The 23800-nt window shown below is 50.7% G+C and overlaps 1 protein-coding gene across 1 annotated transcript; it reads right to left on the reverse strand.

The window, feature by feature from the left end:
• Nucleotides 1–33: 33 nt before the first annotated feature.
• On the reverse strand, nt 34–22193 carry Hrk (harakiri, BCL2 interacting protein). The gene is made up of 2 exons (NM_057130.5): nt 21823–22193; nt 34–4917 (listed from the first exon to the last, which is right to left on the reverse strand). Exon 1 carries the CDS (start codon nt 22166–22168, stop codon nt 21890–21892), a length of 279 nt encoding a protein of 92 aa, NP_476471.1. The 5' UTR covers nt 22169–22193; the 3' UTR covers nt 34–4917; nt 21823–21889.
• Nucleotides 22194–23800: the final 1607 nt, after the last annotated feature.

The following is a 23800-nucleotide window of genomic DNA, read 5'->3' on the forward strand; positions in this document are numbered from 1 at the left end:
CTTTCCCAGAGAAAATACACAAAGGCCTTCATTAGAGGTGCACGATCAATTTTTTAATAAAAGTGTAACAAATATGTACAAAGCATCCAGGCAGGGAGCCCCCCACCCCTTACAAAAGAGCACAAGGCAACAAGGTCAGGACCCAGACAGAATGTCCCCCCAAGTTACTGCCTCTCCCCCAGTCTCCAAATGCCCTCACAGCCACCTCTGCCATCCATACCGGCTCCTTGACTCTTCCAGTGCAAAGACCTTGGGGATCCAGGGTTGGGAGAGGAGATAGAGGAGAGAGGGGTGGGAGACTCCCCAGGGCCTCCAGAATGGTTGGGACAGTCCGTTTGCACATTAGATACCCCTTACCCTGGAGGTTTCTAAAACTGGAGACAACCTTCTGCTCTCAAGTGTCCCCAAATAAGGCTTGCTTTCTTTTCAGCTAAAGTAGACACTCCCTGCTGGGCCACAGGTTTGTCCCTGCCCTTAGACTAGCAATGTCTGCCTTTGACCTAGAATATCTTGCCTTCACCCATAATGCTTGCTTTTAAATGGGTGACACCAGAGCAGGCACCACATTGGCTTGTGGGGGGGGGGGGCACGAACTCAAATGCAACCCTTAGTTTGCCATTTGGGTGCCCTCAGCTTCCTCGCCTGTAAAATGGGATCAGTGGTACTAACCAATAGGATGGGGCTCTCTCAGGGGAAGCCTTGGGAAGCGCCTCCTGCAGTGTTCAGTGGCCGTGCTCCTGTGTGTGTGTGTGTGGGGGGTGTTGATTATTGTACAAAAGGGACCAATCCTCTCAGTGGAGAAGGAGACAACGTAGCAAAATTTTTAATTGCATTCAGCCCAGAGAGTGGCATGCAGAAAATACTATATAGCAATCTGCCAGCAAGGCTTGGGGTCACAATGGTGACCCGGCAGATCTGTTCTAAATTATGAGCCAGACTGGAAAGGGACATTTCACGGCATCTGGTCTCCAAAAAGGACTGTTGCTGTACCATAACTAAGTCACTTTGCTCAGACGTGGAGGTCTTCAGCTGGTACACGGTAGATGTTCAGTAAATAAGCATCGAGTGAATACATTAAAATGTCAAAAAGATAAACTTTTGGCTAAAGCTTTCAAGAGACACTGTGATGTACGCTTTCCCTCTTGGTGGGGCTTCGGACCAGCTCCTGTGGAAATAGGCTGCGGCCCCTCTCCCCGAATCCCCAGCACCTTCTGACCCCCTGCTCTCCCCAAGTTGACTTCAGGCTCAGAAAAGAAAACAGCATGAACCCGGGAGAGACTTGTGTTCTAACAGTCCACGGTGGACATCCAAAAAGTCCACAACAAAAGCCAGTAATCGGCCCATTCCAGTAATCAGGAGGTGGAGGCAGGAGGATGAGGAGTTCAGGGCTATCCTCTGCTGTATAGAGAGTTCAAGGCCAGCCTGGCTCCGTGTCTCAGAAAACAATAATAGTAATAACAAAAACAAGCCGTCGTCCCCAATAGTGACCCAGGGTCTCCCAGAGATACCTGGGGAGCTCATGCGTGGATCTGCCCCCTCCCCCAGTTCTCAGTGAGCAAGAATGACACTTTGTCAATTTTAGAAACATGACAGTACAGTCAGGTGGCATACAGGACATGAGCTCAGATCTAAAGAGTATCATCAGGCCATTCAAGGCCTCGTTATCCTGTGACACTAGGCTTCAGTCAGTATCCCCCATCAAGGTAGAAAGGAAACAGAACAAGGCTATCACAGAAGTGGGGAGGCAGTCTCCAGGGTAACTGTAAATGGGGTGTGGAGAGGGACAGGGAATGGGGGGGCATGGCCTCCCAGCCCAGGACTGTGGACAGTGGGCACAGTCCTTCCTGGGCTCTCCAAAAGAACTCTGGCTCAAACTCCATCTAGACAAAGGGAAATTGAACCCCAAATGTGGGCAGAGCTCTTGCTTGTGGGGGATGAAGTGAGGGAGAGAAGCTTCCAGAAGGGAGTGGACCTACTCTAGAAGGCTTCAGTCCCACAGACTCCCAGGACTCCCCCTCAGAGAGCAGCCAGCAGCTTTTAGACCCGGGTGGCGCCTCAGCTCCTCACACAACCAGCTCCTTAGCAATGATCTCAGAGGCCTCCCAGTCGGATGGATGCACACACACTCACATGCACGAACACACACACACATACCCACTGCTGTCTGCTGAAACCCAGTATGAGGTCTTTTTAAAATTTATTTCAAAGCCTCTCTCCCTCTTCACAGACTCTACATAGAAGCGAATCAAAATCAATGCTCCTTGGCAGCCAGGGAGAGCAGGATAAAGAGAGGGAGATTGTGCCAGAGCTTCACACACTGTGGAAGTTGGGTTGGGTTTTTTTTGTTTTTTTTTTTTTCAATAACACCAATAACAGAAAGGCTGTCCCATTATCTCATGCAGTCCAAGTAACACCACGGCAGAGACAGTGAGACAACAGTGACACAGCCAGCATGCTTCAATATTCTAATACAAATGTCCATCAAGAAGTCAGATCTCATAGAAAAAACAGGCATTTAAAAAACAACCCCATCAAACCCGGGGCAGGAGAAGCACACTCAAATGAACAGCGTGCGAGCCAAGGCCCAGATTCGACAAATACGTGGTTTCCATTACTACGGGAGAGTATTTACAGAGGACTTGGCTGAGAAGTTCCATTAGGAAGGTCACAGGGTGCCCGGCTCTCTCGGCAACACAGCTTCATTGAAATGAAAATGACCAGAGAGGCTAACCCCTGTGTTTGGAGTTCAAATCCTCCAGGGAGCTATCACTAGCTAACAGGCAAAGCCAGGCTCAGAAAGCAAAACACAGAAAGAGAGGTTTTCTCTCACTCCTCACCCTTTGCGCTGGGTCTCTCCAGGGTCAGCGCGCCCCCCGCTGTGATCTGGACCGTGTGTCTTTAAAGAGGCTGACACCACAGAGTCCCACCATGTTGAAATGTGATGCTTGCAAGGACTTGTTTCCTTGCTGGGAAAGGGACTCAACACAAGCAGAGGGTGTCTTCCAGATCATTCTGTGTAATTCTGGCTGGGCGAGGGCATGGCCTGCTGCCTGCTGCTTCCCCTGCCAGACAGGCTCTCTCCTTTTATTTAGTTTTCTTTGCTGACTTCGGTTCTGGCAGATAAAAGGGGGAGGCTTCAGCATTGAGTTCCCGGTTGTGTTTTTTTGTTTTTTTGTTTTTTTTTTTTTAAGTGGGTTATTCAGAGAAATATAAGGCATGGATTTAAAATGGAGAGAGGAGCCTGTTGACTACAAACTGGGAAAGGGTGCATTTTACTGATCACACTCAGCAATGTTGGCCAGGGACCGGTTCCCTTGAAGCCCTGCGCACCTGAACAACCGATGCTTTCTAGCAGAAACCCTGATCCCCCAGGTACTAGGCAAGTCACCTGCAAATCCAGCCAGGAGAAAATGACGCTCCCCTGGTAGTCAGAGTCCCAAATACCAGATACAGGGCAGGGAGGCTCATGAGCTGAGGTCAGCCTGGGCTCCAGGGTGAGGCCTTGTCTCCAAAATTAGAAAGGAAAAAAAAAGATAAAATAAAAACAAGAGTAACTGTCTCACTGAGCCCAAGCAAGCATCCCTCACCATCTCGGCTACAAAGACCTGGGGGGGGGGGGGGTGTGATACAGTATCCATGCAGAGGAGTAATACCTGTTCCTTAAAAAAAAAAAAAAAAAAAGCCACCAGTCCTGAAGCCGTGAGCCACTGCAGCCAAATGTCAGTCTAGCGCTCAGCTTCGTTATATTTGTGTATATATATTTATATTTATATTAGCCCTTCTAGAAACTTCTGAAAACAGTAGCTTATTCCGTGTGTTTGGGGAGCAGGGGAAATCGGACATTTCATTTAAACGGTCCGCCCCCCTCCCCCCACATCCCCTGCTTAGAAATCACGCTCCGTCAGAACGCAGCTATTTCTTGGCTCTTGAATCTACAAAAACCTAAGCCCTGAATCCCCTTAGGAAATTGGAGGAGTCCACAGCAGTCTCCCAGAGTGCTGCTGCAGGGAGAGGAGGGACTGCCACCTCCAAAGCAGCTCCTGTATAAGGCCCGCCCCTCCCCTTCGTAGCCCTGCCCCCTGGGGGAGGGGCTGCTCTTAAGCCCTGTGAGCACCACCCCTCCCCCCAGAGAGAGACTTTCCAGTGGCAATCTTGTCACCTGGCCCTTTTTTAAAAAAGCAACGAGAGTCTATCCAAAGAGCAAAATAGAAACGTCTCATCCCCTGGCCTTCCCGGTCTGTCTGTAAGACTCTGTCTGTACCAAGAAGGATACACTTAGCACCAAGAAACTGTGAAGAGAAGCACCAGACACACTTGTAGGTAGGGAAAGAAAATGACATCCCGTTTCTCTGGCTATGACCGCCATGAGATCTAGAGAGCTGACTCAACGGGGACAGTGAGAGGCTAGGACATGTCAAGAAATGGAGGGATCCCAGGCTGCCCCCAACAAAACGGGCCCCACGTCCCCTCTGTCTTGTCCATCTTGCCTTCGGCCGCTGAGTTCCCTCTACTCCACACCAGCATCTGTGCTGAGCAGTTGGTCCACACTGAGGCCGATCCCACAGGTCCACGTAAGTTCCCTGCACGCGCAGCAGCAAGCATCTCTCTCCCCTGCCACCCTAGACATCACAAAGTCTCAGAGTTCACATCGCAAGGTTGCGTGGAAAGGAAAGGGACCACGTCCCCCGCAGGCATGCACAGATACGGAATTTTGTATTTTTCTCCTGTTTTGTATATATATAGCTCTATGTAAATAGCACTGAGGTGGCTATCTCTGCAGCTGGACTTCCCGAGGGGCTTCCTCTGCCCGCGTTCCCACCATCAACTCTGTACACTCTTGGCTTCCTTCCGCACTCCGGGCTACTCCCTCAGGAAAACAGGAACCAGCTTCCTCCAAGGACACAGGGTTTCGCCAACCTGTAGAAATAAAGATTTGTTTTTTTTCTGTCAGTGCAGTCAGCTTCAGGGGTGATGTCAGTGTAGAAGGGGAGGGGAAGAGGGGGATTTGAGACACAAAGCTCTGACTGGGAAGGGAAGGACTCCCCAAAGCCAGGCCTGGCTCTCCACAGCCCCAGAGGCTCTGTCCATGAGCACCACACACACACACACACACACACACACACACACACATACATACACACACACACACACACACACACACACACACGCATGCACATACACCTACCTGCTCTCAGATCTGGACATTTACATGAGCATCATCTGTGACTAAAAACAGACTTTGAGCCAGCCGTAGTGACCCACACCCTTGATGCCAGCACTTGAGAGGCAGAGGCAGGCAGATCTCTGTGAGTTCAAGGCCAGCCTGGTCTACACAAGGATTTCCAGCATATCTGGGGCTACATAGAGAAACTCTATGAAACCTAGCATGCCAGAGAGCTCCGGTTTCACCCCTAGCACTGCTGAAAGCAAACACAATCTTGCATGTCTGCAACCCAAACTCTTGAGAGGAGAGGGAGGGGGAGGGGCAGAGGTGGGGGAGGGGGAGGAGAAGGAGGACATCATGAGTATAAGGTCATCCTTGGCCAGGCTCAGAAACTAGGAAGTTCCAGAATAGTCTGTGAGACATAAGATCAGGACTGGAGGTGGGAAGGTGGGATAAATCGAATTTCGACTCTGAAAGTAGGTACTGTTCTCTGTACCAAAATTAAATAAGTTTGATAATTAATAGATAAATGATGGGTATATGATAGGTAAGAAGGTGGATGGATGGATGGATGGATGGATGGATGGATGGATGGATGGACAAGTAGTTGGGTGGTAGGATGGATGGACGGATGGACAGACAGACGGACGGATGGATGGATGGATGGACAAACAAGTGGTTGGGTGGTAGAATGGATGGATGGATAGATGGATGGGTGGGTGGATGGATGGGTGGATGGATTGATTGATTGATGAAAATCTTTCTGCAATTTTTTCCTTTATATGTATGATTACTTTGTCTACACGTATCTCTGTGCACGGTGCTGTGAAGGCCAGAAGAGGGAGTCAGATCCTCTAGAACTGGAGTTACAGACGGTTGTGAGCTGCCCAGTGGGAGCTGGGAATTGGACCTGGGTGCTCCAAAAGAGCAGCCAGTGCTCTTAACCACTGAGCCATCCCCCCCAGCCCAGATTGATGAAAATCTAAGGCCAATTACCCTTTCCCACTTAGGAATGAGTCCTTCACCTGTTCCTCTCACACTTCCACCTGTCCATATTCCAGACAGAGTGACAGACAGTCTGGTTTTCTCACTCACCCGTCATCCCTACACACCCCACAGCCATGGCCCACTGTAGTGCTCCCTGCCTATGGGAAATTCTGGGGCCACTGGAGCCAGAGGGGAAGTGGTTCCTAACCTCTCCTGAAGAAGAGTGCAGACTGAGGAAACATGGGCTATGGCAGCCCAGGGAGAGGCAGCACATAGGCACAGAGAGATCCATCCCTACTGAGAATTGGATTCCAAATAACTAGCCAGACTACCACGAGGCTCTCGGGGCAGGATGTGGGTGGGCGGGTGGGGGATAGAGCAAGCAGGCAACTGAGCGATCACACCCCCCAAACATCAAATCTAGTACATAGTAAACACCACACAGCCTGCTATGGTGAGATCCCCTGAGGAAGGATGGAGTGGTACTGATCCATTGGCATAAATATGAGTGTTCAGAAGACACTTTGATAACGTGACTAACAAAACAGTAATAGTAGGCTCTCTCGGGGGCTGTGGTTTCCCCGGAAAGGGGCTCCTGATCAGGGTTACACAATTAGTCAAGAGTTCCCACCTGTGGTTACAACTGCAAAGTGGCTGTTGGTTGCTGTTATAGCATTGATGGCCATTATTGCTCCAGAGGCTAGAGCACCTCTAAGAACTATGCCTTTTGGAACGCTCAGTCCCAAAGGGGACAGATAGAACAGTCCCTCAGAGACCCAGGGGACATCGCCAAGGACAGGGCAGAGAAAGACTGTAAGAGTTGAGGAGAGAACCTGTAGCAAAAAGACATCTTCTAGACATGACACGGCTGTAGGACTTGTTGATTGGACCCATTGACATTTCGTCATGGATGGGGGCGGAACCTACAAGTTCCCACTGCTCCTAGGAGGGAGGTGTCACCACCTTCAGTGGTGTGGCCACAGATAACTTGCCCTTGCTCCACGGGGTAATTTCTCGCCCGCACTCGGGCTGGTAACTCTAGTTAAACTCAATGGACCATAATGGAGAGAAGACACAGCAGCCTGAGGGGGGCCTTGTTGTGAATAAGGGAGCCAGTGGGGAAAGGGAACTAACTGTTTTCACTATATAAATGTAAGAACCAGTCAACAGAAAGCACAGGGAAAACTTGAACACAGACATTCATAGCAACATGAGTCAAAATCAACAGGTGGAAACTCTCAAACATGCATCCGAGATGGATGGATTAGGTACAGTGTGGTTTGTCCGTGCTGTGGAATATTATTTGGTCATAAAAAGGGACTTTCTACTGATTCTTACACAAGATGAATTAAACTTGGAAATCTTACACTAAGGAAAAACTAGGAAGAAAGCAAGAAACAACATAGTGTACATTTATAAGAAAGATCCACCATACCAGGAAGGTCTCTGCACACAGAAAACAGTGTTGGTTGCTTAGGGCTATGAGCATAGGGCAGTTCTGGGGAGTACTTGCTCATGAACAGCTTATTTTCCTATGTAGCCCAGGCTGGCCCAGAACTCACAACTTTCCTGTCTCCACTTCCCCATTTGAGGATTTGAGGTGTGCACTACCGTGCCTGGCTGAGTTTGGAAGCGAAGGCAAGGCAGGTTATCGGAGGAGGCACAGCCAGGAAGAACACAGCCAGTGACTTGAGAGAAAGCCCACAGATCTTTATTTCCTGGTTGGAAAAAAATCTAGGCTGTTGACTGAATCAGTGGGTGTCTGTGGTGTCTGGCTTCCTGCTGAATGTGGCCAGGCAGGCTCCCTTGATTTGCCCTCTAATCTCACTGGTGAATGTGGGCCAGGTCAGAAGTCAATGCTTGTCATGATTTGCATAAGAAATGCCCCTCATAGGCTCATGTATTTGAACACTTGGTCCCCAGCTGGTGGGGTCTCTAGAAATCCCTTCATGATGGACCACACAGTGTATGATGATATAAACCCTCCCCTCTTCCAGTTGCTTTTGGTCAACCTTTATCACAACAGAGAAGTAGACTGGGGCAGCCTCGGAGAAGACCCAGGATGCAAACAGAGCCTTGGGACCCAGGCAATGGTCTCTCCATCTCTCCGTATACAGGAGGGATCATTAAAATGAACTGGAGCAACAGGAGGGCTCAGGCAAAGGGGGTGGGAACTGTGCCAGGAAGTAATGGGAACTGGGGTTGTGCCGGATGTTAATTGAATGCAGCTGGTGAAAGGAAGCCACCCATGGCTTCAAGATAGAGGAAAAGCTGTGTTCAGAACTGTCACCCCCTGTGGTAGCATCCCCTGGCTTGCCCTACCTGTAAATCATTGAGCATGTGAGGAGTCTAAGGGTTTCCTGAGTTTGTCAGCCAGTTTCCCATCACTGTAACAAAATACCTGAGGTGACTGAGTTATCAAGAGAGAAGGTTTACTCAGGCCCACAGATGTGACTGCATTGCTTTGGAGCTGAGATGTGGGGCTCAGCAAAGATGCTTTCCTTATGATGACCAGGAAGCAAAAGAGGAAGACTCTGGGGTCCCAACATCCTCTTCAAGGTATGCCTCCGATGGCCGGAAGATTTTCCAGGAAGCCCCAGCACTTAAAGGCTCTACCATCTTAACTCTACTAGCACACTAGAGTAAAACAAACAAATGTTCAGTCTTTGGGGGATACGTCAAAGTCACAGCCCTGCAGCTGCCAAAGGGACCGACGCTAAAGCCCATCTAAGCACTGTTTACTGAGTGATATCCACAGACACAGCCCTTGTGTTCCACTAATGAGCGTGTGTCCCTCACACGCAGATGCCATGTGACCGAGTCCCAAAGTCAGAGACTGACTTGGGTGAGCATTTTTATTCTGTGGGTTGCAGGTCTCTCGTGTAGAACAGATCCCATAAATGTGCCCAAAGACCTTAGTGTGCAACCTTCCACCCTTCAGTACAGAACCGCACCCATTACTCCTCCTCCGAGTCTTTTCTCCTTTGCCGAGTGCAGACACACACACACACACACACACACACACACACACACACACACACACACACACACTTACTTGGTATCAAAGTGGTTTGGGGGGTTGTAGGAGATGGAGAGATGTCTCAGTGGTTAAGAGCAATCATTCCCTGCTAGAGAGAACCCAAGCTCCATTCCCAGCTCCACAGAGCAGATCCCAACCCTCTTGAACTCCAGTTCCGGGGAAACATCTCATGCCTTCTTCTGGCCTCCGTGGGTACTGCACACACATGGCGCACAGACGTACATGCAGGTAAACACCCATACACATAAGAATAATAAAGAAAATGCTCAACATTTTTAAAGTTTTTAAATGAAAAAGCTAAGCAATTGTGAAAATCCATCTGGAATTCCTGTGCTTAAGAGGCAGACGGGGGGGGGGGCTGGAGAAATGGCTCAGTGGTTAAGAGCACTGACTGCTCTTCCAGAGGTCCTGAGTTCAAATCCCAGCAACCACATGATGGCTCCCAACCATCTAGAATGAGGTCTAATGTCCTCTTCTGGCATGCAGGTATATATGTAGGCAGAGAACACTATGTGCCCAGTAAATCAATCAATCAATCAATCAATCAATCAATCTTTAACAAGAAAAAAGAGGCAGACAGGGGTTCCCAGAGTGTACTGTCCAGCTAGTGAGCTCTGACTTCAAGTGAAAGACCCTGCCTCAATACATATGGTGGAAGCCACCAGACATAACTGTGAGCCACCAGTGTGCCCACACACAGTGCTTTAGAGTTCCCATTTTCCGATTAGGGTTGCTCCTGTGGTCCAGCAAAACGTGTGGACATACAGACAGCTAACTGACAAACATGATCTAGTACATATGTACTATTACGTATAATTTGACAGAACAAGATGATACAAGTTCTTCTCTTTTCTCTTCTGTTCTGTTCTTTTCTTTTGTGTATGTGTGTTGTGGGGGCTGGGGGTGAGGGCCAGGTTTTCTCTGTGTAGCCCTGGCTCTTCTGGAGCTCATTCTGTAGACCAGCTAGCCTCAAATTTAGAGATGTGCCTGCCTCTGCCTCCCATGTGCTGGGATCAAAGCTACCAGTGCCCAGCTTTTTGTTTCTTTCCTATCTACCTTTCGGTCTCTGAAGCCCAGCACTGTGCTGAATTCCACGTCTGCTCACACCAGTGACCACGGGTATGTCAGCTGCTAGCAGCCTGATGAGTTTGAAGGAGTCAGATGGCGACAGCGCTCCTGATGCAGGGGGTTCAGAGGAAAGCTGTTTGGGATGGCATCCTCGAAGATGAAAGATTGCTCTAGTGGATTCTCATTTTGGTCTCCACCTGAGATTTTCATGCTGGAGACTGAGGAGAGCTAATGGGACTGATAGACCTCTGGGAAAGGTGGCTCCGCTTGGTCCAGCCCATGCTAGCAATCATTAGACGGCCACACAATCTGCTAGAGAATAAACCGTTCTAGCTACCACTGACATTCAGGAGGGCTCCATCAACCTAGAATCAAGCCCAAATGAACTGGGCACTCCTTTCTCTCTTTGATAACATTCCTTCCTCTCTTTGATACCTTTCTCTCTTTGATACATTCCTTCTCTGATACATTCTTTTCTCTCTTTGATACATTCCTCTCTTTGATACATTCCTTTCTCTCCTTTCTCCTCTGCTGAGGCTAACCTCAGACTCCTTCCTGCCTCAAGCAATCCTCCTGCCTCACACTCCTGAGCTTATGCTACTCCAGCTGTGTGTCACCAGGCCCAACCTGGACAGGCCCTTCATAAAGCAGACTAATGGATACGAAGATGATTACGCCCGTATGTGCCACTTGTTATAACACGGCCATGCTTTGACGAGACGTCACCTCTAAGAACTATGCCTTTTGCTTGGAAAGTGTCCAAACAAAACTGTTCGCTGCGAGCTGGTTTCCAGGGTTACAAAGTGGGGAAAGGTGGATGTCCATGGAGGAGGTGACTAGCTCAGTGAGCGGTGCTTCGTAGAGACAAAGGAATGGCTTGCAGCCACAATAAAAGGGTGATGCCTATCTCCCAGTGTTCGCAGGGTGAGATCTCAGTGGATGAGCTCAGGCGCTTAAAGTAGGATCTGCACAGGTGTGCGTGGGCCTGGAAGGAGGACTGCCAGGGAGGGGGAACCTTCAGGTTGAGGGAGGACTGCCAGGGAGGCCCTCACAGGTATGCACTGAAATCCATTGAGCCCCTTCGAGTGAGCCAGGATGAGCTGCGGTCTATGGATGGGTCAGTAACCCATACCAGGGGGTCTTACTGCCATGTGGGCACAGAGACTCAGTGTTGCTAGGACTTTCTATAATTTCAAGAAAAACTGGAGATACAGGCTTCCGGTCAGAGAGTGCCTGCCTTGTAAGTGTTTCAGTGAAATCCTAAATAAAGTAGGCCAGAGGCCGCATTCCACATGGGGGTCATCGGTACCTACCCATGCTTAGGAACAGCTAGGTGGCTTTTAATTTTACCACTGTGGGTTTTCTCTGGGCCTCAGTTTCCCCATCTTCAAAGTATAGGAGATGGGTTGAATGATATCTATTGTCCTAATATCAGGTCTGGATGTTTTTAGAATACTAGTATTTGGGTGGGTCACAGATCTTTTGGGAACAGATCACAACCAGTGCTGGTGTCACTGGGACCCCAGTTGACAGAGGAGCAGTGGGGCCTGGAAGGTAAATGGACATGCTTAAAGTCACACTACTGGTAAATGACAGGTGGGGACTTGAAGTTAGCCTGACTCCAGAATTCATGTCACCCAGATGCTCCCCCTTGAACATGAAATATGGGTGGCTATTCTTTCCTTTTTTATGTAAATGAGAACTCTGGGAGTTGGGGATTTAGCTCAGTGGTAGAGCGCTTGCCTAGCAAGCGCAAGGCCCTGGGTTTGGTCCCCATCTCCGGGAAAAAAAAAAAAAAAAAAAAAAAAGAAGAGAACTCTGTCTTCATGCACAGCAGAAGAGAGCACCAGATCCCATTACAGATGGTTGTGAGCCACCATGTGGTTGCTAGGATATGAACTCAGGACCTCTGGAAGAGCAGCCAGTGCTCTTAACCACTGAACCATCTCTCCAGCCCATGGGTGAATATTCATTCCATGGGTGAATTCTTAATGGTGAAATCAGAATTGATAAATAAGTCCCATGCTTTGCAACAGGTGGTGTTTCTTTCATTTCGTTGTTGTTGCTGGTGGTAGTGGTGGTGGTGGTGGTGGTGGTGTGTGTATTAATGTGGGTTTTGTGAGGCCTGAGGGGTAATGTTGGATGTCTTCAATTCCTCTCCACCTTAGTTTTTTGAGACAAGATCTCAGGGAACTTCAGCAAGCTGTCACATTGCCTGGGTGGTCAGAAACTTCAGGGGTCTGCCTGCCTCTGCCTTCCCAGCTCTGGGATTCCAGGCATTTGTGCAAAGCCTGACTTTTGCATGGGACCTCAGAATCCAAACCTGGGTCCTTTTGCTTATCTGGCAAACTCTTTATTCACTGAGCTGGATCCCCAGCCTCTACAGGTTGTATTTTACATCTGGGCTGGTTTTCAGAATGGCAGTTCTGGAATCCATTCCATTGTGTTCAACAAGCCCACTAACAGCCATTTCCCCATCGCTAATATCCTACGTGGGTCAAGTCCCCAGTACTAGAACTAACATGGTAGATATTACTCATGGCCTTAGGGTCAGATAGGCCTAAGGGAAACTCTCCAAGGTTTTAGGAACACAGCCCTGACTTGGGGTTATGTGCCCTCCCCCACTGGCTAGAGGTATAGACCTCCCAGAGAAAGATAGGCATTGGGAGTCAAAGGCAGGCAGGTATCTAGGAGCTCGGGGCCAGCGTGGTCTACATAGAGAGCTCCAGACTAGCCAGGGCTACACAGTGAGGCCCTGACTCCAAAGATTCCATAGGAATGAGAAAAGCCAGAGTCAAACTGATGGGTCCCTAATGTTCCCAGGCCAGGGGTGGGAATGAGAGTGGGTGAGACACAGGAGTGACTGGCAGTGTGAGGCTAGATTCTAGACACACACTCATGGTAGAGACTCAGAGAGTGCTTCTGGATTCTTCCATGAGTTTATGTTTTCTAGACGGTCTGTGTGATTGCACATGCTGACCGCTGCTTCTGTACCAGAGTTCCACGTGTGGCCGTTTTTAATCAGCATCTGCTCAGAGCAGGGCGTCCTTCAGCACAGCGCAAACACCTGGACAGGGGAAGGCAAATGATAAAAGAGCCAAAGGAGGGGGCTGGAGAGATGGCTCAGCCGTTAAGAGCACAGATCTGCTCTTCCTGAGGTCCTGAGTTCATATTCCCAGCAACTACATGGTGGCTCACAACCATCTGTCATGGGATCCGATGCCCTCTTCTGGTGTGACTGAAGACAGCTACAGTGTACTCATATATAATAAATAAATAATTCTTAAAAAAAAAAAGCCAAAGGAAAACAGTACAGACCAACCCTGGAGTGTCAAAGGGAGCCACAAGGATGGGCCAGCGAAATGGCTCAGTGGGTGAAGGTGCTTGCCACCAAGCTTGAAGACCTGAGTTTGATCCCACAGAGCCCCATGGTGAAAGGAGAGACCTGACTCCAGCAGGTTGATCTCTATTCTCCACACCTGGGGTGTAGACACCCACACAGACAAAACACACGCAAACACATACATACACACTCGTATACATACATATGTACATACATACATACACAGACACATGTATAATACATGCACACGGAGACACAATATATACACATTCAAACTAAATATAATCATTTTTTATTTTTGATCTCTTGAGACAGGGTCTCACTAGGTAGCCCTGGCTGTCCTAGAACTCACTTTGTAGACCAGGCTGGCCTCGAACTCACAGAGATCTGCCTGCCTCCACCTCCCGAGTGCTGGGATTAAAGGCATGGGCATGAACATGCCCCGCATTTTTTTTGTTGTTGTTGTTAGTGTTCGCTTTGGGTTTTGAAAAAATAACTTTAAAGAAAAAGAAAAATACTGTAAATATGAAGAAGTCTGTGCTGTCGACATTAACCCTTTGTATTTGCAGCTTCTCCAACGGCAGGTTCTTGTGCCAGTGTATTGAAACAAGAAACAATGGGCACCAGCACCCAACACAGGCAGGGGTTTTCGTTGTGTTTCCCTGAACACCCCCATCTGTGCAGGGAGACTCTAAGTATCCTCTCAATGACTTAAGCACACGGGAGAGAGCCACTGGTGATGTGTGAATGCCACACTGGTTTGTGTAAGGTTCTTAAGCCTGTCCGCCTATTGATATCCCAGGGTTCCTGCAACAGGCCTTGGCCCATAGAGGGACAAATGCATTTTAGCTGCGATGATCAGCACTGTAATTCTAGGACTACAGTACGAGAGGCAGGAGGATCAGAAGCTGAAGTTCATCCTTCACTTAAGGCATTTGGGGCCAGCTGGGCCTATAGGAGGCTTAACCACCACCACCCCCCCCCACACACACACAAATAAGCTTTAAAAGAATTGAGTTTTGTGATTAAGATTGAGCCCAGGGATTGCATAGGCTAAGAACATGTGAAGCCTGGAGCTAGCTACCCAGCCTGATGTGTTGGTAAAAGCAAAAAGCAAGTGCTGGAGATGTCTCAGATACTCAGGGCACAGGCTGCCCTTGCAGAGTACATGGCTTCGGTTCCCAGCACCCACACAGCGGATCCTAATCTGTAACTCCAGTTCCAGAGGGCTCTGCCTCCTTCTTCTGGTCTCTTTATGTACTGATGTATGGGGTGCCCAGACAAACAGGCAGGCAAACACACATAACACATAAAATAAATATATATATTTTTTTAAGCACACTGCCTGCAGGAGCCACCCTCTCATAGGACGTGCTCACACTGTCTACAAGATGCTATTTGTCTAGTAAAACACATGTTATCTGGGTCTCTTAGAACTAAGCCATCTCTGCTTAGAACAGCTGCAGGGGAATGGGTTTATTTGGGCTTTTGGTAACCTAGGCTGGATTGGGACTGCTCTTAACTCAAGTGACTCTCAGAGCTGGGTCAGAAAAAAACCAAAGCAGCTTCCTCCTGGCTCCCTGCTCACTTCTTTAAAGAGTTCTGAGTGGGGCTGGAGAGATGGCTCAGAGGTTAAGAGCACTGACTGCTCTTCCAGAGGTCCTGAGTTCAAATCCCAGCAACCACATGGTGGCTCACAACCGTCTGCCCTGCCCTCTTCTGGCCTGGGCATACATGCAGGCAGAAAGATGTATGATGTATGATGTATGATGTATGATGTATGATGTATGATGTATGATGTATGATGTATGATGTATGATGTATGATGTATGATTGATGTATGATGTATGATGTATGATGTATGATTGATGTATGATGTATGATGTATGATGTATGATGTATGATGTATGATTGATGTATGATGTATGATTGATGTATGATGTATGATGTATGATTGATGTATGATGTATGATTGATGTATGATTGATGATTGATGTATGATGTATGATTGATGTATGATGTATGATTGATGTATGATGTATGATGTATGATTGATGTATGATGTATGATTGATGTATGATGTATGATTGATGTATGATGTATGATTGATGTATGATGTATGATTGATGTATGATGTATGATGTATGATGTATGATGTATGATGTATGATTATTACTATTATTATTATTATTATTATTATTATTATTATTATTATTTCCGAGTCACCAGTTTCCATGTCAGAATCTTATGCTAAGTCTGCTATGTTGTGAGGGAGCCCAGGCTTCAGGAGAAGGCTCTGACTGACAGCTCCAGTTCTTGCCCAGCCTCAAGATTCCCTCATCGCAACCCAACCACTCCACAGCAGGAATACTGCATCTCTGACTGTGCCCTGACCGGTTTCCCACCCCCACCTCCCCGCATGCACAGTCTAATGAAATAAGCATGGGAGTGATTCATTACATAGCCAGATAAGCCTCTTCGCTCTTGCCTGCCTGTTCCCAGTAAAATATCTCCCAGGGGCTGAGGAATGGCTCAGGCACTAAAGCGATCGATCGCTGTTCAGTCATGAGGACCCCGACTTCAGATCCTCAGCACCTGAGTCAAGAGTTGGGCGCCAGGGTGTGCACCTGTAACCCCAGGACTGGGGAAGGCAGAGGCAGGTGGAGCTCTGTAGCTAGCCAGCATAGCCCATCGGTGAACTCCAGGTTCGATGAGAAAGCCTGGCTTTAAAAATGAAGTGGGAGAATGATCAAGGACTCCCATGCTGACCTGGATCCTCTATACCTGCACTTGTGTGGACACACACACACACACACTGTGTGTACACACAAACGCTTTAATACTGTGCCTAGCACACAGTAGGCAGGCAGCAATGGTTAGTCCAGGGTTAGGGTAGAACAGTTGGGTCCCACCGCTGGGTCTATGGTTTTCCTCCCCAGCACCATAGAACACTCCTGCCATCGACAGGAATAGTAGCAGAAAATAAGAGAAAGAGGGAAAAAAACAACCAGTGATGGATTTCTCTCCCCAGTGCATAGCTTTGCAGCAGGGACCAGCAAGTCACCAGGGGCTGAGCAGCTCTGCTTCCTACAAACATTAGTGGTGCGCAGTGGGGAACAGAAGCTAGGTCCCTTCCTGCCTCTAAGGTACATCAAAACCTAGAAATGGATGGCTGGATCCCCTTGGCTACATCTGGGGCATATTTAAGTATCCAGTGAAGCTGTTTCTGCTTCCATGGGTAACTCTGGCACTCGTGCACTTGTGGCGTGCACTGGGCATGAGAATGACTCAAAGACAAGGATACCATGTGACCAGAAAGCTGGGCCTCTGGCACATCCCGGCCCCTTCCCCAGGGTTCACCCTTAACAGCTGTCCTCCTGCATCGACTGTCTCCCTCCCCTGCCAAGCTGGAGCCCGGGCTTTGGTGAGCCCAACACAATCTTGGCGAGTGCCGAGAGGGCAGCCGGCCTGGTGCACCTCCAGATTTAACCACTTAATCCCCAGACCGACCAGCCTGCCATTAATCCTTTAAGGTTTCCCTATTATCTGTTACCTCCCTAGTCACTGACCACTGCTGGTGCCCCCTTTCTCCTCTTCTAGTCCCTAGGCAAGAGCCCGAAGCTCTTCCCAGGTTCCCCTCTCTCAAAGACAGATCCCAGGGCCCTCCTCCCCCTCCTCCTCTCGTGGCAGGCAGCTCCCAGCTCCCTCCCTCCCCACTCCCCACACAGCCTCTTTTGTTTCTCTCCGGTGTCTTTGGGCAGTGACTAAGGTTACCTCACACCCATCCTCCCCCTGGCCTCCCCAGCCATCGAGGTGCAGAACGTACTGCGCACCCTCCCACTCCCACCCCCGCCCCACTACCTGACCAGGTGTCGCCCTCCTTCAGCCCCCTCTGCCCCAAGCCAAGGCAAGAGGTGGCTAGCCCATCAAAGCTCAAAGCACCAGCTCCACCTCATACTTTGCAAAGACTCAGATCCATGCTCTCTCTGCCTCAGTTTCCCATTTTTGAAGTGATAAGAATGATCCTAGCCATTTTGAGTGGACTGAATTAAGAGCTAGGGCAAGCACTGGCCTTAGCACCCCTCCCCCCAGCCACGCACCCTGGAAGGTTCTCCTTTATGGCCAGGTTGAGCGCAGCTCTTACCGACCCACAAAGGACAGGTAACCAAGTCTGGTGCTAGGGTTGGAACCCAGGACATCCTACAAGCTGAGCAAACCCTTTAGCATTGAACTACACTCCCAGCCCTTCTGGTTCCTAAACCTACCTCATACGTATGCAAATTCAGATAACGTTAATCCAGGTGTGCACACGGAGACCAGAGGTGGAGGTCAGACACCTCTCTCTCTCTCTCTCTCTCTCTCTCTCTCTCTCTCTCTCTCTCTCTCTCTCTCTCTGTCTCTCTCTCTCTCTCTCTTTCTTTCTTTAAATTTCTAGAGTCCTTCCCCACCTCCCAGGTCATTTTAACTCAGCCAGCTGGCCAGGGAGTGTCAGGGTCACCTGTCCCTGCCCTCACTCCACCCCTCCCTCTAGAGCACGGTGTGTGTGTGTGTGTGTGTGTGTGTGTGTGTGTGTGTGTTACAGCCTTGGGTCACCCCACTGGACAAAGATACAGGGGAATCCAAACTCCAAGTCCTCGAGAGCCTGCACAGCAAACACTTTACCCACTGTCTTAAACTGACTTCCCCAGAGGGCTTGGGGCAGGAGGATGGCTCAGGAGGCACAGACATCACCACCACCGTGCCTGACCACTTAAGCTTGATCTCCCGGGAGATGCTCCGAGGAGGAGAGAATCCACTCATGCAAGCTGTCCCTGGGCCTTTGCACTTGTGCCAAGGCCCTTGCATGCCCACACACAATAAACAAACAAGCAAGCAAGCAGTTTGTCAAAAGAATGGTGCCCTTCACTCCAATGACCATGGTAGACTATGGCCAAAGGTGGAAAAAGACCCAGCTGTTAAATGCTCAGTAGTGGTCATGGTAGCTCAGATCTGCAACATTATTATTATTATTATTATTATTATTATTATTATTATTATTATTATTTTGATGCCATGATCCATTACCAAGCCACACAGGAGCCCCAGCCCTTACAGTCACCCCAGAACAGTAAGGATTGTTCATTCAACCATCTTAAAGTTACCTGTGCTGTCAGCTCATTGCTATTGTCCCCATTTCAAGTATGGAAAAACTGAGCCTTGTGGCTTTGTTTCTTTTGTCCCTTTTATTGGTAACTTTGTGGAACAAATGTTACTGGCTCACAGCTGGGGCTCAGAACAGGTTTGTTGGGCCACTAACACTGGTTAAAGCTAACCTCCTGAAAGATGTCCCCCAGCCCAACACCCTCCCGGAGACACACAAAGTAGAACAGAGCATTCTCCATCCCCTCCAATGCTGAGGTAAGGGGAGAGCATCCCACATCCAGAACCCAGACTTCATCTTCTTAGCGGGCTTTCCTGGCTATAGCCAAGTAGGGCAGACTGGGAAATGATGGGTGTGGTCATCTTGTCACAGGATGAGGTAGAGAGCCCAAGCCAGTGTGGGAGAACACCGACATGGGCTTGAGGGGTGCAAGGGACCGTCTGGAGGAAAGCACTTTCAGGGGTCCGGAACACCAGAGAAGTGAGAACCCTGATGGGTGTGGCAGTTGGAGGGGAGGGGGATGCTGTATGCAGGAGAAACCTGGAAGTTGCTGGGGGCAAGAGTCAGGGCACAGCCTGGAGCAACCTCTGGGACAGACACCAGAGCTAGGATAAAAAGTTAATTCTAAGGCTAAAGTTATCTGCTGTCTCTTCCGCACCCCACATCCATACAGCACCACCGGGCTCCATTTTCAGAACTTTGAACTTCTCACCCTTGTCAAGGCGCAGAGTGGAACACCAGGTCCGTCTGGACCAGAGTCTCTTTTTCCCCGGGTTCCCTGAGCACCCAAACTACTGACAGGTATGCACACCTGTACAAACTCTCTCCCTACCCCCGAGTCTCAGCCTCCTGGGTGGAACAACACTAACAGAGAATCTCTGCCATCTGGCCTGTACTCTAAGACTCCAGGGTTAGCACCCCTCCCCACCTCCACCCCCACTTCTATTAGATTTCCTTTCCTCCCCATTTACTTCCGCACCCTTCCATTTCTCCCCCTCCCCATGTCCCCGCTCCTCAATTCATAACCAGTTTCCCCTTTCCTCTCTCACCCTCTTTCTGCCTCCTCCAAATGCCCACATTTAGGGCGTCAAATCTGCGGCACCCTCCAAAATATTGGTCTCACCCCCGGGATTCCGCAGCAGCGGTACTTTTGAAAAGAAGAGCGGAGAGGAGGCGCGCATGGGACCTCCCTGGGCGCAGGGCGCACGGCGCACGGAAGCGACAGTTCTCTTCGCCAGAGCCCGGGCTGCGCGGGCCCACGCGACATCTGTCGCCCGCGCTCCCGACTCACACCCCGTTCACCCCCGCAGCTCTCCGGGCGCTGCCACCCCCCACGCTCCGGCTGCCGCCTCTCCCTGCGGCGCCGCGCCAGCTTCATAAGGTGTCTGCGCGACCGCGGGGCTAGGCTGGCTGGGATCAGCGCGATATCTCAGGGTCTCTGGCTACCCCACCTGTGATCTTCTTATCTCGCCCCACTCTCGGAAGGTAGTCTAGTCCCGCGCCCCAGCTCCCACACTCCGTTTCTCTGAAGCCTCTCCACTCAAGAACCTAGAAAGGTGATCCCGACACTTCTTACCCCCACTCCCCACCCCCAAACGCCTAGCAGGGCACCTGACACACAGGGGGTGCTCACAGGTCGCCCTACCGAAGACCAAAGACCAAAGACCCACCTACAGGCTCCGGACACATCAAACGTTAGGTGCCCGGGACCCTGTGTGTCTGTCCGGAGCACACAGCAGGCGCCCATACCTTACACCACGGCTAGGGAGGTGACAGGAGGCCAAGCTGTAAACCGCGACACCTCGTGGTAAATGAAGCAACAAAATTACCCGGGAGATGGGACCCTGAAGCGCGCCTGCCTTGGGGAGAGGACCAGGACCTAGCCATGAGAAACTTCCACGGGAGCGGGGGTGGGAGGAGTGAGGGTCGTAGAAAATAGGGGTCACAAATTGCAGCCCCCTGAGGAGAAGGGAGTTGACAGTGAGACGTGGAGACCCGGTCAGTTTGGAATGCCAGGCGGCTTGGAAAGGGTTGAGGACTGGAGAACCCGTGGTGCATAATTAGGGGAGGCTCTTAGTTCGGACTGGTGAGGTCCTTCTGAGTGTGTTTACTGGGGTTCGATTGTAGTGGCTTATGTCCTTCTAAAGCCACTACGCTGCAGAGGAAAGAGGGGGATAGAGGAGGGGGGAGGGAGGGGGGAGCGGGAGACAGATAGACACAGAGAGAAGACAGAAAGACACAGAGAGGAGAGGGAGAGGGAGAGGGAGAAGAGTATGGAGAAGGAAGGGGAGGGAGAAGACGTGAGGGGCAGCTGGAGAGAAGAGAGACGGCAGACTGCAGAAAGTGAAAACGCGAGAAAGTGGGAAGGTACAGCAGAGCTAGACAAGGAGAGGCATGGGGAACAGGGGTGTGGGCCAGAGGATGGTGAGAGGGGGTGCGAGGAAGAAGAAAGTGAAAACAGTGAAGAGATAAGAGAGTGAGGGAGACAAGAGAGGGGAGGGAGGATGGGGAGGGGGAAAGGGTGAGGGGAGTGAAGAAAGAGTGAAGACAGAACAGAGATGGAAGAGTGGGAGGGAAGAGGGGGGAAAGAGGGAAGGAAAGAGGGAGGGAGGAGAGGGAGAGGAGGAGAGGAGAGGAGAGATAGAAAGTAGAGGAGAGAAAGGAGAGGGAAAGAGAGAAGGAGAGAAGAGAGGAGGGGAACAGAAGGAGAAGAGAGAGGGAGGAGAGGGGAGAGAGGAGAGAGAGAGAAGAGAGAGGGGAAGAGAGAGGAAGGAGCGAAGAAGAGGGAGAGAGGAGAGGGAATAAAGGAAGAAGAGAGGTGAAGGAGGGAAGGAGAGAGGAAGAGAGAGGAACGAGGGAGAGAATGAAGAAGAGAGGAAAGGAGAGAGAGAGAGAGAGAGAGAGAGAGAGAGAGAGAGAGAGAGAGAGAGAGAGAGAGAGGGGCGCGGAGCAGATACTCAGGTTCTGGACCGAGAGGGGCAGAGGGCAAGCGAGGAGGAGGTGACCGGGTCCGCAGCTCCCTGCCGAGGAGCCCTGGCTCCCGCTCCCTCTGTTGCTCTCCCGCCCGCTCGTCCGCGTACCTGTTGCTCCGTCCGGGCTGGGTCTCGGCTCCGGTCCCCCCCACCAAGAAGGCCCCGCGCGCGCCGCCTACGCGCTCCGCCTGCCGAGCAGCCAGGCCGCCAGCGCCGCCACCTGCGCGGCCGCGCACAGCCAGGGCCAGCGGGCGCGGAGCGCGGGCAGCAGCGCGGGCAGCGGGTCCCGGGGCCGCGCGCGACGCCTCATGGCGCGTCGGTGCAGCTCGTCGCCCAGCGCCTGCAGCCGCAGCGCGGTCACCTGCGCCGCCGCCCAGCGCAGCCCGGGGCGAGCGTCGCCGCAACCGCACACGGCCGGGGGCCCGCGGCCGCGATGCCGGGGACACGGGCACATGGCGTGCGGAGGAGCCTCCCTGGACCCCAAGTTTCGCTCTGCGCCGCGCGTTTGTTGTGCTGACGGCGCTATTATTAATTAAAGTGTCACATGGTGGAGGGGGCGGGGAGGGCGCGGGGAGGGGGTTACATCATCCGGCCCGGGGGGTGGGGAGTGTGTGCAGGAGAAAAAGCCGAGAGGTAACTTTTAACCCTCGAGACGCCGGCAGGGCGGGGACAGGCGGGGATGCGGGGCTTCGAGGACGCTGGCCCAGGGCGTCCGCTGTCTCATTTCCAGGGCTGCGGGAGGCTCCAGATCGGACATAGCTTGGAAAGCCAGCTCAGTGCACACTGTGGATGGAGCTCCAGGAGAATTCGGCTGTTATAAGAAAAGATGCCCGGGTTGTTGTGAGGCTTGGGTGGTGGGAGGCAGGGGGATTCAAGCCGACTTGACCGGTTTCCGGGCAGAATCCGCACCTGTCAGCTTTCGGGTCGGTGCACACATTCCTGACACGAGTTCACACCCCCTTCTGGTGACCTGACCTAAGCGCACCCGGGGTGAGAACCTGAACCCTGAAATGAAGGCGGGGGGTGGGGTGGGGTGGAGGGTGAGGGCAGCGTAAGGATCGGGACTGGAGGGGTTGGACTCCAACTTGGGCGAGTCGCCTTTGCACTCAAGACACCCCCCAGCCCTAACCAAGAACATGGTTTTAGAGAGAAATTCTTGCTGCCCGCTTGCTTTGTGAGTTTTATCTTTCCTAACCGGGTCATGGTTTGCTGGCGACTCTGTTAGGCGCTGGCTTGGTGCCTAGTGAGGTTACCTAACCCAAAGGAAGACCAATCTAGTTCCACTCCAGCTCCAGCCTGGGAAGTCCTCTGGGGGAAGGAACGGACCAGCAAGAGGGAGCTTCCAGGACTTCTTAAGGGTGCTAGACCAACCCTCCACGTCAAGGCCACTGAAATTTGGGCAGCTCTAGGATTGGGACCTGGACGAGAAGGGGCCCATGAGGAAGCTTCCTTGGCCCCTTCAGACCTGCAGAATATTGGTTGTTAAGGCCTGGTGAGGTCTCTGGTCCCTTGGAAAAGGTTCTTCATGACCATGAACTTGGTGGAGTAGCACCCAGCAGTAATCCTCCAGTCCCAGGACTACAGAAGCAGAGGCAGGGGGAATCACAAGTTCAAAGACAACTGGGTCCATATAACGGTTTCAGGCCAGCCAGGGTTACAGAGAGAATCTTATATTTAAAGGGTCGAAGGGATGACTCTGTGGGTAAGGGTGATTGCAACCAAGCCTGATGACTTAATTCCAGCCCTGTGAATCCGTGTGATCCAATCTGTGTGATCCAAGGACAGAACTGATACCCACAGGCTGTCCTCTGACCTCCACATGCATACTAACCTATGTGTATGCACTTGCATAAAATAGACAGATAATAGATAGATAGATAGATAGATAGATAGATAGATAGATAGATAGATGGATGGTAGAGATAGGGAGATAGATGGATAGATAGATAGATAGATAGGTAGGTAGATAGATAGATAGATAGATAGATAGATAGATAGATAGATAGATAGATAGATAATAGATGCTAGCTAGCTAGATGGATAGACAGACAGATGTGTTTAAAAAGAAAACAAAAGACAAAAAGCT

The sequence above is a fragment of the Rattus norvegicus genome, chromosome 12 (genome assembly GCF_036323735.1).
Source record: "Rattus norvegicus strain BN/NHsdMcwi chromosome 12, GRCr8, whole genome shotgun sequence".
NCBI lineage: Eukaryota > Metazoa > Chordata > Mammalia > Rodentia > Muridae > Rattus > Rattus norvegicus.